We start from the raw sequence: 14,733 nt of genomic DNA on the forward strand, positions 1-14,733 counted from the left end.
GTTACAACATCAGTTTCTCATACACAGAAGATATTCACTAGAATAATTTACAGCTGAATAGAACAAATGATAAAAGGTTTATTAGATTAAGATCAGTTCAGTTTCAGAAAGAGCATGAAGAAAATTTGACTTAAAACAATAGTAGGAAGGTCATTAAAATATAAACTGGAATTTGTTTAAATAGCTTTATTGATATTAGATAAAATTACAAATTCTAATAGTTTCCTTGAACAGAAATATATATATATTTCTCCACTGGATACGTAGCTTCCTGATCCCCTCATCAAAAAAAAAAAAGATAGCTCTCCCAACAACCAATTGCAGACATAATGCTCGACTATGGCATCGTCTTTGAATCTTTCCCCTTCTAAAGCTTCTTTCAGCAAGCCAAACATGTGGAAATTACATGGTAACAAGTCTGGTTTGTACGATGGATATACAAGAGGAGTCCAATGAATTTTAGTGAGTATATTGTGAGTCTGAGCTGCTGATGCAGCCATGCTTTGTCGTTGTGAAAATGGACTTTAAGAATTGGTTGCTGGCATCGTTTATTGTGATAAGCAGCACTGACATCATCCAACAACTGACAGTAGTATTCAGCATTTACCATCCTTCATTCTTGCAGGAAATCAATCAACAGCACACCATTTGAGTCCCAAAACACAGTTGCCAGAACTTTTCCAGCCGACAAGTATTTCTTGGCCTTGATTGGTGCCCCCTCCCCAGTTTTCCTTCACACGATACTTGTCTGTTGCTTTGCAGTTTATAGTGGTGGACTCGCATTTTGTCACAGGTCACAATACGGTCCAAAAGTCCTCTCCTTCTTCCCCAAAGCGATACAGAAGCCACTGACAGATGATTTCCAGACATTTCTCCGTTCCTCAACAAGAAGATGTGGAACCCAACTTGTCAACACTGCTGTATCCAGCATTGTCTGACAACATTGTTTGCATACTCCCAACACCTATGCCCATCTCTAATGTAATTTCACCCACAGTTATGTGATGGTTACCTTTCACAAGGTCAAGAACAGCTTGAATGTTATCATCATTGACACTGTTCTGTGAACAACATTCATGACACATTCTCCACAGCATTACAGCTTGTTAAAAATTTTTGAAATAATTTTTTATATATAATACTCCTACAAATAATAAAATTAATTATTCTCTCTCAAAACCTAACACGGATTTTTCCAAAGTAAATATATAAAATAGTATTTCAAATTATTTTATTATTGATTAAAAAACTGATGTGGACACCACATGACTTTCTTGTACACCTATTAAATTACATATATTATTTATTAAATTTTTTTTTTATTTTGAATTATTTATTGTAAAACTTTTTTTTTAATGTAAACTGATTTTATAATATTGATTTATTAATAAATCAATATATTGTACTTCATACAAGGAAACCAGTATTTTTACTTTCTTGTATTTTGTACAAGGAAGATTCCAATTTTCAGGGGGGTAAAAATGGGAGGTAAAAAACAAGCAACACGCTTAGGTATTATAAGTATAGGCTCGAGGCATACACTTCCATGCACTGATTGGTTTGATGGAACTGTGAATTTTATATTTTGTTGGCTAACGTATTTGCAGCTTTGATTTTGTTATATAGCTTCTGAAAGTTAAATTTTCTTGTAATTTACTTTTGTATTATTCTTATACTATATATTTATTCTTAAGTCAGACAAGTGTGAATTTATTAAGGAAATTAATATGTTAAGTTATTAATAACCACATCTTGAACATTTTACTTTGATGATCTTTTAAGTTGCTGAGTACTGATGATTATGTTTGTTGTGTAAAAAACTAATTTAATTTATTATTTTTACAAAACTTTTGTTTAATTAATTTTATTTTAGATAACTTTTATCTGACGGATTTATATGCACCAGAGGAGACTAGATTATGTGACCCCTGTCCTGTAATGAATCTTCATCGAAAAGAGGGCAAACGCCCTGCAGTTTTTCTTCGTTTCAAGTAAGTTATGTGCTACAGTAATAGTGGTTGGAAACTCGTGATAAGTAATTTGTTTATCTAGTGTACAGATCTTAATGAATATTTATTGTGGATATGAAGTTAATTTTTGAGGCATGCCTTAAGGCCTGCCATGAATCATTTCAGATAGACTATGACAGAATTACTTGTTCATATTTTTGATAACACTGTTAATGATAGTTTGCACCATTGTTTTATTCAATTAGAGAATAGAAGAGTAGAATTTGTTTGAATATGATATGTTTTTATATTGATATTGCCAATCCAAATCTTGCTGAATGTTAAAATTTATTCTGCAACATGTTTTTTAAATGCAAAAGTGAATCCTTGATAGAAATTGACAGTCAAATCATGTATATAATGATATGAACTGTCATAGTCTAATAGAGTGTTCCCTAAGGCAATAATAAATTTTTTTATAAACATTATGCATTTTCATAGTTAAACAAAATTTAAAAAAGTAAATTATTATTCCTTTGTTTATGTTTAGGATACTAAACAAAAAATCAAGTTAATTTTAAAAGGTCCTTTTAAAATTATTTTATTGTACACAAATATATTATTATTCATCATTAAAAATGATATGTCACAATAGTTTCATTGCAATACTTAAAACAGCTTTTTTCAATAATTGCATTTCTTTTGAATTAATAAAAAGAAATTCAGCATGTTAGTTTTGATATCAATTAAAATAAATAAAAAATGTTTTAACATTTGTAGTTTATTGTAGTATTTGCTTTCCTACCTGCTTTAAATATGTATTGTGCAATTCTTGAACACTGTTAACACTGTTAACTGTTAACATACATATAATCCTTCTCTATCTTTACAGCTGAAATTAGCATATGTTTTGTGGCACATACTAACATTTATTGTTATATTTTACTTAAGAAATGAGAATTAGTGTAAATTTGTTATGTAATCTTGGTTAATATCAGTTGTCTTGTGACATCTGGAGAAAAGGTAGAAATACAAATGACTATTATTCTTTTAGATATTTTTCAATTATGATGAGTGATTAATTGATAAATGATTAGTAAGCATCAAAATTGTTTTTGAACTGTTTATTTTTTGTAACTACAGTTCAGATACATCATTCATTTATTGATGTAACATCTGAATTATGAGTTAACATAATGTAAGAAGTGAGAGTTTTTCTTGAGTTTGCAAAACTGATTTGTAATCTAAATGATAAATTTATAAAATTAAAAATGATTTCTTAATGTATTTTGTATAAAATAATTCTAATATGTGCATTTTTCAGTAGTTTAAAGGTCTCATATAATTTAACAAGTCAACAGACTTTATTTTTAAATTTGTTTTTTTTAAAGTAATGATTTTTTTCGTAAGGCTGATTAATAATTTTTAGTTATGCTTACAGGGATCGTGATAATGAGAGTGGAGAAGTTCGTGTTTACCCAGGAAAACTGCAGGTTCCAATTCCTTTCTGTACTGTACAAGTTAATGGTGAGACAACTATTGATGACCTCATTCGAGAGGCTCTTAAGGCTTTTGGTTTAGAAAATTTGAGAAGTGAAGATTTTCGTTTGAGTGAAATTCTGCTGGATAGGGGAGGTATGTCATTCAGCCAGGTTATGGGAAGTTTGCTGTTGTTAACCATGTACATAGAATATTAAAACATTATTTTTATGTGAATTATATTATATTGGCTTGAAATTTAATTTATTCAAAAAATTATAACTATATAATTTCTTAAAAATAAGTTATTTAAGTTACAGTTTATCCATCTTTAATTATATGTTTGATTTGTGGTGCAGGTAGAACAACTAATCAAACGTTTTTGAACATTAAAAGACCTTTAATGGTAAAATCTACCCACCGCTTAGGTTATGTTTGTGCCGTGTGAAATCTCAAGAGCTGTGTTTCTAAAATATCTCTGAGTAATTACATTCTGTTTTCTTGGAATTATAAAATACTTGCAGTCAAAAACCAAGTTTCCATTCAGGAGAGTGCTTTGAAAATGTTATTATTAGAGATAGAAGTAAAACATAAAAGTGTACTGAATAAAGATTTTAGCATAATAGAGGTATATATATGAATTTTATACGAGGGCAATTCAGAAATTAACTTCTGGTCCTCGGTGTTGCGTGAAGGAGTGGGGATAGTAATACTGTCTTTGCACAGTTGAATAGCCTGGTTCAGTGTTGTTGTAGTAGTGTTATTGAAAATATCACTCGCTTCTTTGTTCCTGTAAAACTCTTCAAAATGGGTACTGTTATAGAAAATTCCGCCGACTGTGAAGTGCTTGCCATCACACAAAATCTTGTCGGCAGCTGAAATTCATTGTGAACTTTGTGCAGTATATGAAGGGAATATCATGAGTGATATTGCAGTAAGACAATGCTGCTATATGTTTTGGGAAGGTCAAACAAACATTCATGAAAATGAAAAAAGTGGTCGACCCTCAGTTGTCACAGATGTCCCCTTGTTGCAAATGTCAATATGAAAATTTGAGAACATTGTCAATTCACAATAACAGAAATATCCTAATTTTTTCCTCAGATATCGCAAATAGTGCTGTAGGAAATTGTAATCGATAGGTTAGACTTCCACAAATTTTGTGCTTGCTGGGTGCTTAAGTTTGTTGTTTCTGACGAACACACAAAATAGAGGTTGGTATCAACATTAACCTTCCTTCACTATTACCTTAATGAGAAGAATGAATTCCTTGATCACATTAATAGGCGATAATATATGGTTTACTCATAAATTTGTTAACATGAAACAAAAGCTCAATCAATAGAATGGGGGCACACCAGTTCTCCTCGGAACCCCATAAAGGCTCGTCAAACACAAGAAGCTGATGGCATCGGTTTTTGGGACTGTAAAGGTGTGATCTAGGTTGATTTTATAGAAAGAGGCATGACAATTAACTCTGAAACTTACTGTGTGATGTTGAAGAAATTGAGAAGGTCCATATAAAACAAGTGATACAGCATGCTGAATTAAGGTATCACTCTTCTTCATTACAATGCTTGTCTGCATACTGCGGTATGCACTCAATGCCAAATTGACAGTTTCAAATGGGGGTTGTTGAACCATCCTCCATACATCCCTGATTTGGCTCCCAGTAATTATCACTTTTTCCAAACATGAAGAAATGGTTAGCGATGCAACATTTTGAAAATGAAAGGCTGTTTAAAAATGGTGTTACTACCTGACTTAATTCACAGGTAGAGTTTATGAGGTATTCAAAAATTTGTTTACAGATATGACAAGAGCCTTGGTTGACAGTTATGTTGAAAGGTAAAATAATTTACCTTATACTAATGAGGAGTATAATAATAATACCAACTTATAATAATTTTTCTTTTATAATAATTTACCAATTTATTATATAAGGTGTATGTAATAAATTGTTTTTTATCAATTGGTTTTTTTAAATAACAAATCTGAAGTTTCTTTCTGAATAGCTCTCATATACATATAGGGAAACAGAGTGTGAAATTTGAGAGTTGATATAGTGTTGATAAATAAATAACATTCATATGCCAAATAAGTTTGGTTTTTATTTAAATTAGATCCATGTGAAGAAGCTATCTTTTTCACTTTGTCTACTCTTTAGAGAATAATTTTAATGCAGTTGTTTTAAGTATTGAAGTAACTAATTTCATCTGAAAATTTAATTTTTGAATGTTATGATTTCTGAGTGTGGTTGGTTGTTAGGTACTTTAATTGTATTAATATTTGATAATTTATCCATTGATTGTAGTATTTAAGCAATTCTTAAATTATGATTACAGTAACAGAGTGTGTGTTAGATCGCAAGGAAAAACCATGGGAAATTGTTAAACAGTTAGGAGCAGAATCTATTAGACAGATGGAATTAATGAGGTTCTATCTACAATTAAAGCAGGATCCACATGGTCCAAATTTAGCTCTTTTTGTTGGTAATCTTCCAACTGGCCTCTCTGAACGTAATTATGAAAATGTTCTCACTGCATTCCTTGGAAAAGGTATTTATTTAAATTAGTTTTCTGTTTGCTTTATGATAAGTTGTATTTAGTGAAAGTAATGAATCTATTTAATTCTAAGTAAGATGTTTGATATACCATATCAATGATAGTTAATTACTGATTTTTTTTTTATTCGTAGAATGACTTGCTGCTAATTATTGTAGAGTTGTTTTTTCAATGCTTGTTTTTTCATTTATTCAAACACACTCAAAAGCATAGTGTATATAAAATTTGATGATTTTTATTGAAGGTCGTTGTAATAAAAATAATAAAATAGAAATTGTCTTTGTAGAAAGCTTTTTTTATGTAGGTCTTAGTTTTTTAATTTTGTGCAAGTTATTTTTAGCAAATTTTAAACTTAATGCGCAGAAATTTGGCTTTTACAAAAACCATTAAAAACTAGATTTCTTAAACAATTCTGTTTTTGATCTAACTGATCAAAAACTTCTTTTTGTAAAATAAGTCATGAAATGAGTTAAATTTCCATTTTGTCTTAATCTTACTGGTCTACTATGATTCCTTATTAACGTGGCATGACTTTTCTAAGTATTATTCTCATTATATTCATTCCTTTTTCTCTTCAAAACATTTTGTTGACAAATGTTACTAATTATATTTTCATTATCTGTGTAATTGTCTTCACGTACAACTATTTCATGATGTAGTAGGCAAAAGATTGGGTTATAGTTGAAGTAATTCCTGCTTCCATATTTTTAAACAACGTTCAAGTATGTATAAATGTTACATCAGTCAGCTCAGAAGATCTCAACTTACGTGTGCAAATATAAGCAAATTTATGTAGAAATTATGTAAATAAAAATGACCATATGAAATTTAGGAAAAATTATTTTTTATGAGAAATTGTTTATGAAAAAAAAAAGTTAATAGCTGATTAAATAAAATTTCAAAATAATGATAAATGTAATCCATAGAATAAATGTGGAATTTATTTAAAGTTAATGATTTATATATAATTTAATATATGTATTTAAAAAAAGTAAAAATTAGTATTAGAATTTTTTTAAATTAAAGATATGGATTACAAAAAATTAAGTAGCTAAACTTAAGAGATAAATTAAAAAAACAGCCAGATAGTGTTTTTAATAAATAATTTTGTAAACTTACAAAACTTATATTTAGGTGTTATAGATTAAAAAAAAAATACATATAAATAAATCTCTCTAACATTAAATCTGTTAATAAAATGAAAATAAATAGGTCTTAAAGAATCAATAAAAAAAATTATAGTACATTGTAAGAAGGCCTTAACAAAGCAACAAAAGTAGAAGTAATAATTAACAGATTGTTACAGTATGTTACAAGCAACCATGACAATATCTGCTGTAAGTTTTAGAGAGAAAACTTAATGATTAGAGTTCTAAGTTTTTGTATACTGTAAAACCATGTAAAAATAAAAATTATGTAAATCAGTTTGAGTGATCATATTGTAATTCTTGGTGGTACTAACAGTATTGAGGGCGAGTGTTAGATATTTTATTCTTGTGAATAAACATTGAGTTAGGCTTATTTTCATATGGTAAAAAAACAACAAAATTAATCAAATAAATTAGGTTCTACATATGTAGAAAAAAAGATTTAAAAATAAAAAAATTAGAAGATTTAAGATAAATTTCATTAATGTAAGGCTCAACTCCCAGAATAACACTTATGATGCATTTAAACAAATCTGGCAAATATATTTGATGTGAAAGGTTAGTGTCATTGAAATAAGCAGTCTCCCATGTAAATCTACTACTAAGAACTTTTTCAACAAAGTGGCTAAATATGTGAAAAAACATAAGCTGTGCTGTGCTATAATCTTCATTCATTGAACAGATATAGTATGCAGTTGCATTTCACACCAACCAGTTTCAGACGAGGGAAGTTATTCAGTAGCAGGAAATAAAAAATTCACTAATTCTTCTCTGTGTATGCAGTTAACACATCCAATTCAATGAATGCAGTGAACTAGATAAAATTGACATTTTATTAAAGATGCCATTTATTGTAGGTTTCACAGAGCATTTACTAAAAACTGAAAAAATTTAATATTAAAAGTTAAAATGTATAATTTAGGATATTATAAAATAGCAGAGGCTTATTGACATTAATTTAAAAGTAGAAGAATTTTACCCTCTTTTTAGGATAAAATTCAAGTTAACTGCTCTGAAAAAGATATTGAAGCAAATATTTCACGTTAGATAGGCTTCTGAGCTTCTTGAGTAGTAGCATTCTGAACTGGCTTTTTGGATTTGTAACTTTTAGGTAGCTGAGATAGCTTTACAAATAATCTGTTCATGATTTTAGAAAAAAAGTAATTCATATGAACATGTATTGTTCTTTTGAACACCTGCAGTCACTAATTTATTTGCAAAATTACTCTGTGATCTTGTACGTGATTTTTATTAAAGCCTCTGCTTTATTTAATGAATGCTCAGAATTTGGATAAAATTCCCAGCAAAGTAAAATTACAAAAAAATAAAGCATATTGGTAAGAAAAATCTGAAATCAATAATTACAGACCAGTCAGTGTTCTGTAATGACTTTGTAACATTTTCCCCTCATTTGTAGAAAATGCAGTTAAAAGTTTAGCCAGTAGAAATATTTTCTATATTTTTAGATTTTACTAAAACATTTGACTTGACAAATTTTGATATGAAAGATACATTAAGAGTAGTTGGGGGTTGAAGATAATGAAGTTAAGTGGTTTGAATCCTAACTTAAGTAATATTTATCAAAAAAAGATTAATCAAATTTGTTTGGTATTTAATTTTTACCATTACTTTTATTCATTAAGAATAATTTTTTTTATAGTCCTGCTAAGGAAGTCAACAAAACAGAATTAGCAGTTAAGTTAGTTAATTGTAGATAGTTAAGAAACAACCCACCGGGTTGGTCTAGTGGTGAACGCGTATTCCCAAATCAGCTGATTTGGAAGTCGAGAGTTCCAGCGTTCAAGTCCTAGTAAAGCCAGTTATTTTTACACGGACTTGAATACTAGATCGTGGATACCGGTGTTCTTTGGTGGTTGGGTTTCAATTAACCACACATCTCAGGTATGGTCGAACTGAGAATGTACAAGACTACACTTCATTCACACTCATACATATCATCCTCATTCATCCTCTGAAGTATTATCTAAACGGTAGTTACCGGAGGCTAAACAGAAAAAAAAAATATATAAGAAACAATTTTTGTATTGTAAGATTTCTGTTTTCATTCTTAATATATATTGTTTTATATAGTAAGTTTTCTACAGTGATTTTTTTTTTTAAATGTAATTCTGAGTTGTATTTTTGTCATTATAGAAAATAGATTCTCATCAATTGGTCCAATATATTATGAGTATGGCTCAATGGTTATCACATATGAAGACTCAACCACAGCTGTTAAAGCATTGTATAAATTAAGGGAATCATCATATGAAGATAAGCATCTTTTAGGTAATGCTGTTAATTTTATGCAAAAGCTGTTTGATATTTTTGGGTGCTCACTTCGCTTATATTAGTTAAAATATAAATTCATTTCCTGGAATATACAGAGTTTAGGAAAATATATTTTATTCGAAAAAGAAAAAAAATAATGAAAACAATAAAAACCATCTTTGGAAACCGATCATTTATTAATAGTTTTTAAACATGTAGGCCACCATTTTCAAACTTTTCAGCATCTCTATTTTTATATGTCCTTCTCCATCCAGCTAATTATTACTAATTGTGATATAACTGGGTTTTTTTTTACAGTTGCCACACTTTTCAGTCATTTTATTCAGTTATGTTTAAAAATGAAGAACTGAAAAATGGTTTTTCTCAGTGTTACAAATATTACCTTTTGTGATTTAACTTAGAATGAAAAATTTGTCTCTAGTATTTTTATTAATTTAAATTATCATTATCATTTGCTTTAAAATGTAACTAAAACAAATTACAGATGAAATCACAAAAACAGTGAAAAGGTACTGCAAAGAAAATGCACTTCAATATCTCGAATCACTAGTTTTTGTTATATTTAATAATTTGCAATCAATGAGGAGGTCTTTGAGGACTAATTTATTTTAATGTAAAATTAATTAAATATACTGGATTTATGCTCAGACTTAAGCAGTATGAATAGTTATATTCATTTACTTAGCCTCAGACTTAGGCTTCACCATGTTAAAAATTTCATTCTGATATCAAGATGTGAACAATTTTGATCTCAAAGACTATTATATGATACCATCAATTAAAAAAACTGATGACGTGGCTGAAATTTACTGTAAAGTATCGTAGGGAAAATATCACATGTTAAGAAATAATGTTAAAACATTTTGCACGATATAAGTTGATATGTGTTATATCCATAATTAGCATGAGCCAGTATGTAAAGCTTTGCGTTTAAATAATACTCATTAAGATTTTTCCTCCAGACTCAACTTTTACTATTCAATTGCATCAACTGTTTGAAATCTAATTTCAGATAACATCACTTGTTTTCAAAACAAAAAATCCCTCATGTTGACTAGTTAAGAGATTTTTTTATTTAATTAATATTATAACCTCGGATATATTTCTTAATATGTATTTTAATGAATTGGTATAATAATGTATAGCTTGATATATTCAAAATATTTTTGTCTGAAAATTTTTAAAAAGATAATTTGTAAAACTAGAATTAAAAAATGATATACATTTCAGAGAACCCTCACACTCATTAATAATACTGTAACATTATTTCTGTGCATTCCTTTTCTTATTTCTACTAAGATAGGTTCCTTGCCTTTGCTTTGGCATTTTTCATACAGGAGATGGTTTTTTTTTGTTCACCACTTACGTTTTAAATAAAATAATCTTTAAGAAAATTGAAGTTACTTGAAATGAACACTTTTTGTAATGGAAAATAATTCTTTAAATTTCAAATAGTTTAAGTTTACATGAAATTAAGCGTTAGTAACTTACCTGTTAACAGGGTAGGGGCAGCCTGCTTTTTCATTTAGCTATCGGTCAATAATATTTATTAGTTTAATTTGATATATTTACTTATTATGTTGTATAATAGTTAATGTTGCTGGTGGCCAGAAAGTTGCCTACTTTAAAACCTAGCCACCCTGTTTATGTGGCTATGGACACTTTTTGCATGTAACTATTCAAGTCAATTGTGATGGCTGTACTCATCTTCAGTAGTGATTAATCACTGCAACAGTATATGAATCTTATGGTGGTAATAAAACAAATTTGTGAATTCAGAAACCAGTTATTGATATGCATGTTAACTTTTATCTGATACTCGCATAAATAACAGCACCACTGCATGTGATCACCATAACATAATTTAATGTTACAGCCCTTCACACATAAACTAATTGTTAGTAAAACATCATTTTCTTTGATATCTGGCAAACTCTAAATATTCATTTTTAACTATTTACTAATAACATTGTTTGCATTCAGTTGCGATGGTTATGTGGAATAGAATGAACAAACACATTTTAGATTTGGAATTTGAAATAGCATTCATTAACATTCAATCATTTTTTTTTTCAATTTTCATGTACAAGCAGTTTTATTATCATTGTGTTCTTTTAGTTTACAGTAGGGTGAAATTAAGAAGCACATAAAGGTTGGTGAATTGTACTGCAATGGAGATAATGAAACCAATGGCATTGTTAGTGAAATGCAAAAAAGAATCTTGTGATTAAGGCAGGAAACAATTAGAGTTTCTAATAAACAAATGTTAAACAAAGCATTATTTACTAATAAACAATAAATAAAGTTGTTAATAGTGTGCATTTAATCTGGTACTGACTTCAAAATTATGAGATTTAAAATAGATTGAAAGTCATAATTCTTATTTTATATGTATTTTAGTCTTTATTATTATTTTTTAAAGATAATTATTATTCTCAGAATTGAATCATCATCACTAAATAGGATGTACTAATTATCTAATTACATTTTTGAAAAAAAGAAAATGACAAGATTTCACTGCTAATTATTTATACATAATTTGGGGGTGACAGAATTATGAGTTAATTGTTAAAAGATGTATGAAGAAGAGTGGGCATGTGCTTAGTATATGTACACTGTTCGATTGAAATTTCCAGTAAGTTATTTTCAATTATTGGGATGACAAATTATCACATGCTACATTTTGAAGTTAAATATATCATATGTGTTAAGGAAATGTTTATTTATTTTCAGTTATGCTGCTGCCAAATGTAGAGCCTAGTATGGTACCTGCTGGTGTGCAACCATTACTAGTTTTTGTTAATGTTAAATCTGGTGGTTGTCAGGGCCTTGAGCTGATTTCAAATTTTCGTAAATTGCTTAACCCATACCAAGTGTTCGACCTCGACAATGGCGGACCTCTACCTGGGTAAGATGATAGTTTGTTGCCTAACTTGTTAATTATTTGAGGAATTTTGTTAATATTTATAATTTTAGAGTACGTAAATAAACACACCCTTAGAATTAAGCAGCTTTTCTTATTTTAATATCATAAGAGGTTTTTGCTTTTTATTTGTTGCTTTTGATTTTGATTGTTGTGAAGAAACCACAGGTGGTGGTATAAAACAGTCTCTTCAAGCAAAGTGGCAAGGTGACTGGATGGCTACCATTGATAACAAATTCTGGCACATTAAAGATTTTGTGTTGCCATGGGACTCCTCATGCAGAAAAATTTGTCATTAGGAAGTGGTTCTCTGTCGATTGTGTTTAGGACATACCAGAGTCACACACAAGTATCTGATGTCAGCAGGAAATGTACCACTATGCACATGATGTAACTGCCCCATGACTGTGTGCTACATACTTGTGGATTGCATATTATGTGGTGCTATGTCGTAAATTTAAATTATGTTGAAACATTCATCAAATTCTGGGCAATAATAAGGAAGTTTTAGACCAGGTGTTGCTATTTTTATGATGTTAATATGTTTCACACAATTTAAAATTATGGTATATATTTTTTATTGCAGTGCTGAAGAATTATTTTAACATGTTTTTCTGTTCATTTAATTATGATTTTCGTATTTTTTTATTCTGTATCTGAGAAGGGATCTTTTGCACCCCTCTCTGATTTTGTTGAATTATTGATGTGTATTAAAATTTTATATATTTTTTTACTGTTTCCTTTTAAATAAATTTTGCTGTATTAAGTTTCCCACGGTGATATTAGGTTTAAGTTTTTTAGTGATATTTTATCTGTGTTGTTAAGTTTTAGCATTTGTCTTCCCATTATCCGAGTTGGGCCCTTTACACACTTCTTGGATTTTATTAAACTCTTTTTACTTTTATTTAAATTAAAAATTTTTAGTTTTACACTTATTTTTAATTTTAGTTTTACATCTCTGATATTAGTTTTAAGTGTTTTTTTTTTTTAAAGAAACTTTTAGCTATGATATTAGTTATAAGTTTTTGTTAATTTTTTTAGTTTTTAAGGTAGTTCTAGTTTTTATTTATTTTTTTTATTTTTACTATTTATTTTCTTTTACAATATTTTATTCCAGGAAGTGATAACACCAAAGTGTTTTTTCCATAAAAAATATAACAAAATTGTGAATAATAATTGACTTACCCTCATATAATGATAACAATCATACTGGTAGCACAGATATAACTGAATTCAAATGCAAGATACAAGGGTGGTTCAGAAAGTAACCTCCATTTGGCTATAATTAAAAAACCTGCCTAAATCAAGATATTTTATTATTATATACAACTTAAAACTACAGCTTTTAACTATTTTTCAACATAGTCTCCATTTAAATTTAAGAATTTGTCATAGTGTTTCACTAATTTACAAATATCTTCTTTATAAAGTTCAGCCACCTGAATACCTAACCAGTCTTTCAAGGCATTTTAAAATTCATCGTCGTCATCAAAGTACACATTTGTTCATGTTAGTGACGAGTTGAAAATCACGTTGCACCAAGTCTGGACTGTAAGAAGATAATCAGAAATGTCCCATTGGAATTGATTCAGAAGTTCTTCAGTTCTTTGAGCACTCTGAGGACGAGCAAAATGTTGTGCAAAAAGACAACACCAGATGACAACGTACCACAAAGTTTGTTCTGAATGGCTCCCCTAACTATCTTCAAGGTTTCACAGTAGATTGCTGAAGTAATCATTGCACAATGTTCACAAACTTGACTAGAAGAACTCCCTTGACCTCAAAAAACAGTAGTTATAACCTTCCTCACTGACAAAGTTTGGCATGCTTTCTTTAGCTTACATGGTGAAATGGTACAAGCCCGGCCCAGGCCATCGACTTGTTTCGTTTCGGCATTCATGTACGCCACTCAAGTTTCATCCCCAGTGACAATTCTCTTCAAAAAACTTTCTCCTTGTGCATCATAGTGTGAAAGGAAGTCTAAGGGCAGAGTCCATTCATTTGGTTTGATGAATGTCTATAAGCATTTTTGGAACTCATCAAGCACAGAACTTCCAGTAGCCTAATTTATTGGTGACAGTCTTGTACAAAACTATACAAGAAATTTGCGGAAATTGTTCGGAAAGTTCAGAAATGGTGAATCTTTGATTTTCATGCACTTTTTCGTCAATTTCACTGACAGTATCATTACTCACAAAGAAGGCCTACCATTCTTCTTTTCTTCATGGATGTTTGTCCTTCCATTTTTAAAAAAACCAACCCATTGTCGCACTACACCGTCACTGTTTGGGCCATACACAGTACTCAATTGACGATGGATGTCTGCTGTCAAAATATTTTGTGCCTAAAGAAATCTTATGAGAATACACATCTCGCAT

General features: G+C 29.4%; 1 protein-coding gene across 1 annotated transcript in view; it reads left to right on the forward strand.

Moving 5' to 3' along the window:
• Positions 1-14,733, forward strand: part of LOC142334231 (diacylglycerol kinase theta) — a 159,376-nt gene that overhangs the window by 94,687 nt on the left and 49,956 nt on the right. The window contains exons 8-12 of the mRNA XM_075382083.1: positions 1,874-1,991; positions 3,391-3,584; positions 5,774-5,986; positions 9,295-9,429; positions 12,166-12,340. Of these exons, the coding sequence (XP_075238198.1) occupies positions 1,874-1,991; positions 3,391-3,584; positions 5,774-5,986; positions 9,295-9,429; positions 12,166-12,340 (835 nt within the window). The remainder of the gene's footprint in view (positions 1-1,873; positions 1,992-3,390; positions 3,585-5,773; positions 5,987-9,294; positions 9,430-12,165; positions 12,341-14,733) is intronic.

Source organism: Lycorma delicatula, chromosome 1 (genome assembly GCF_047948215.1).
Source record: "Lycorma delicatula isolate Av1 chromosome 1, ASM4794821v1, whole genome shotgun sequence".
Taxonomy (NCBI): Eukaryota; Metazoa; Arthropoda; class Insecta; order Hemiptera; family Fulgoridae; genus Lycorma; species Lycorma delicatula.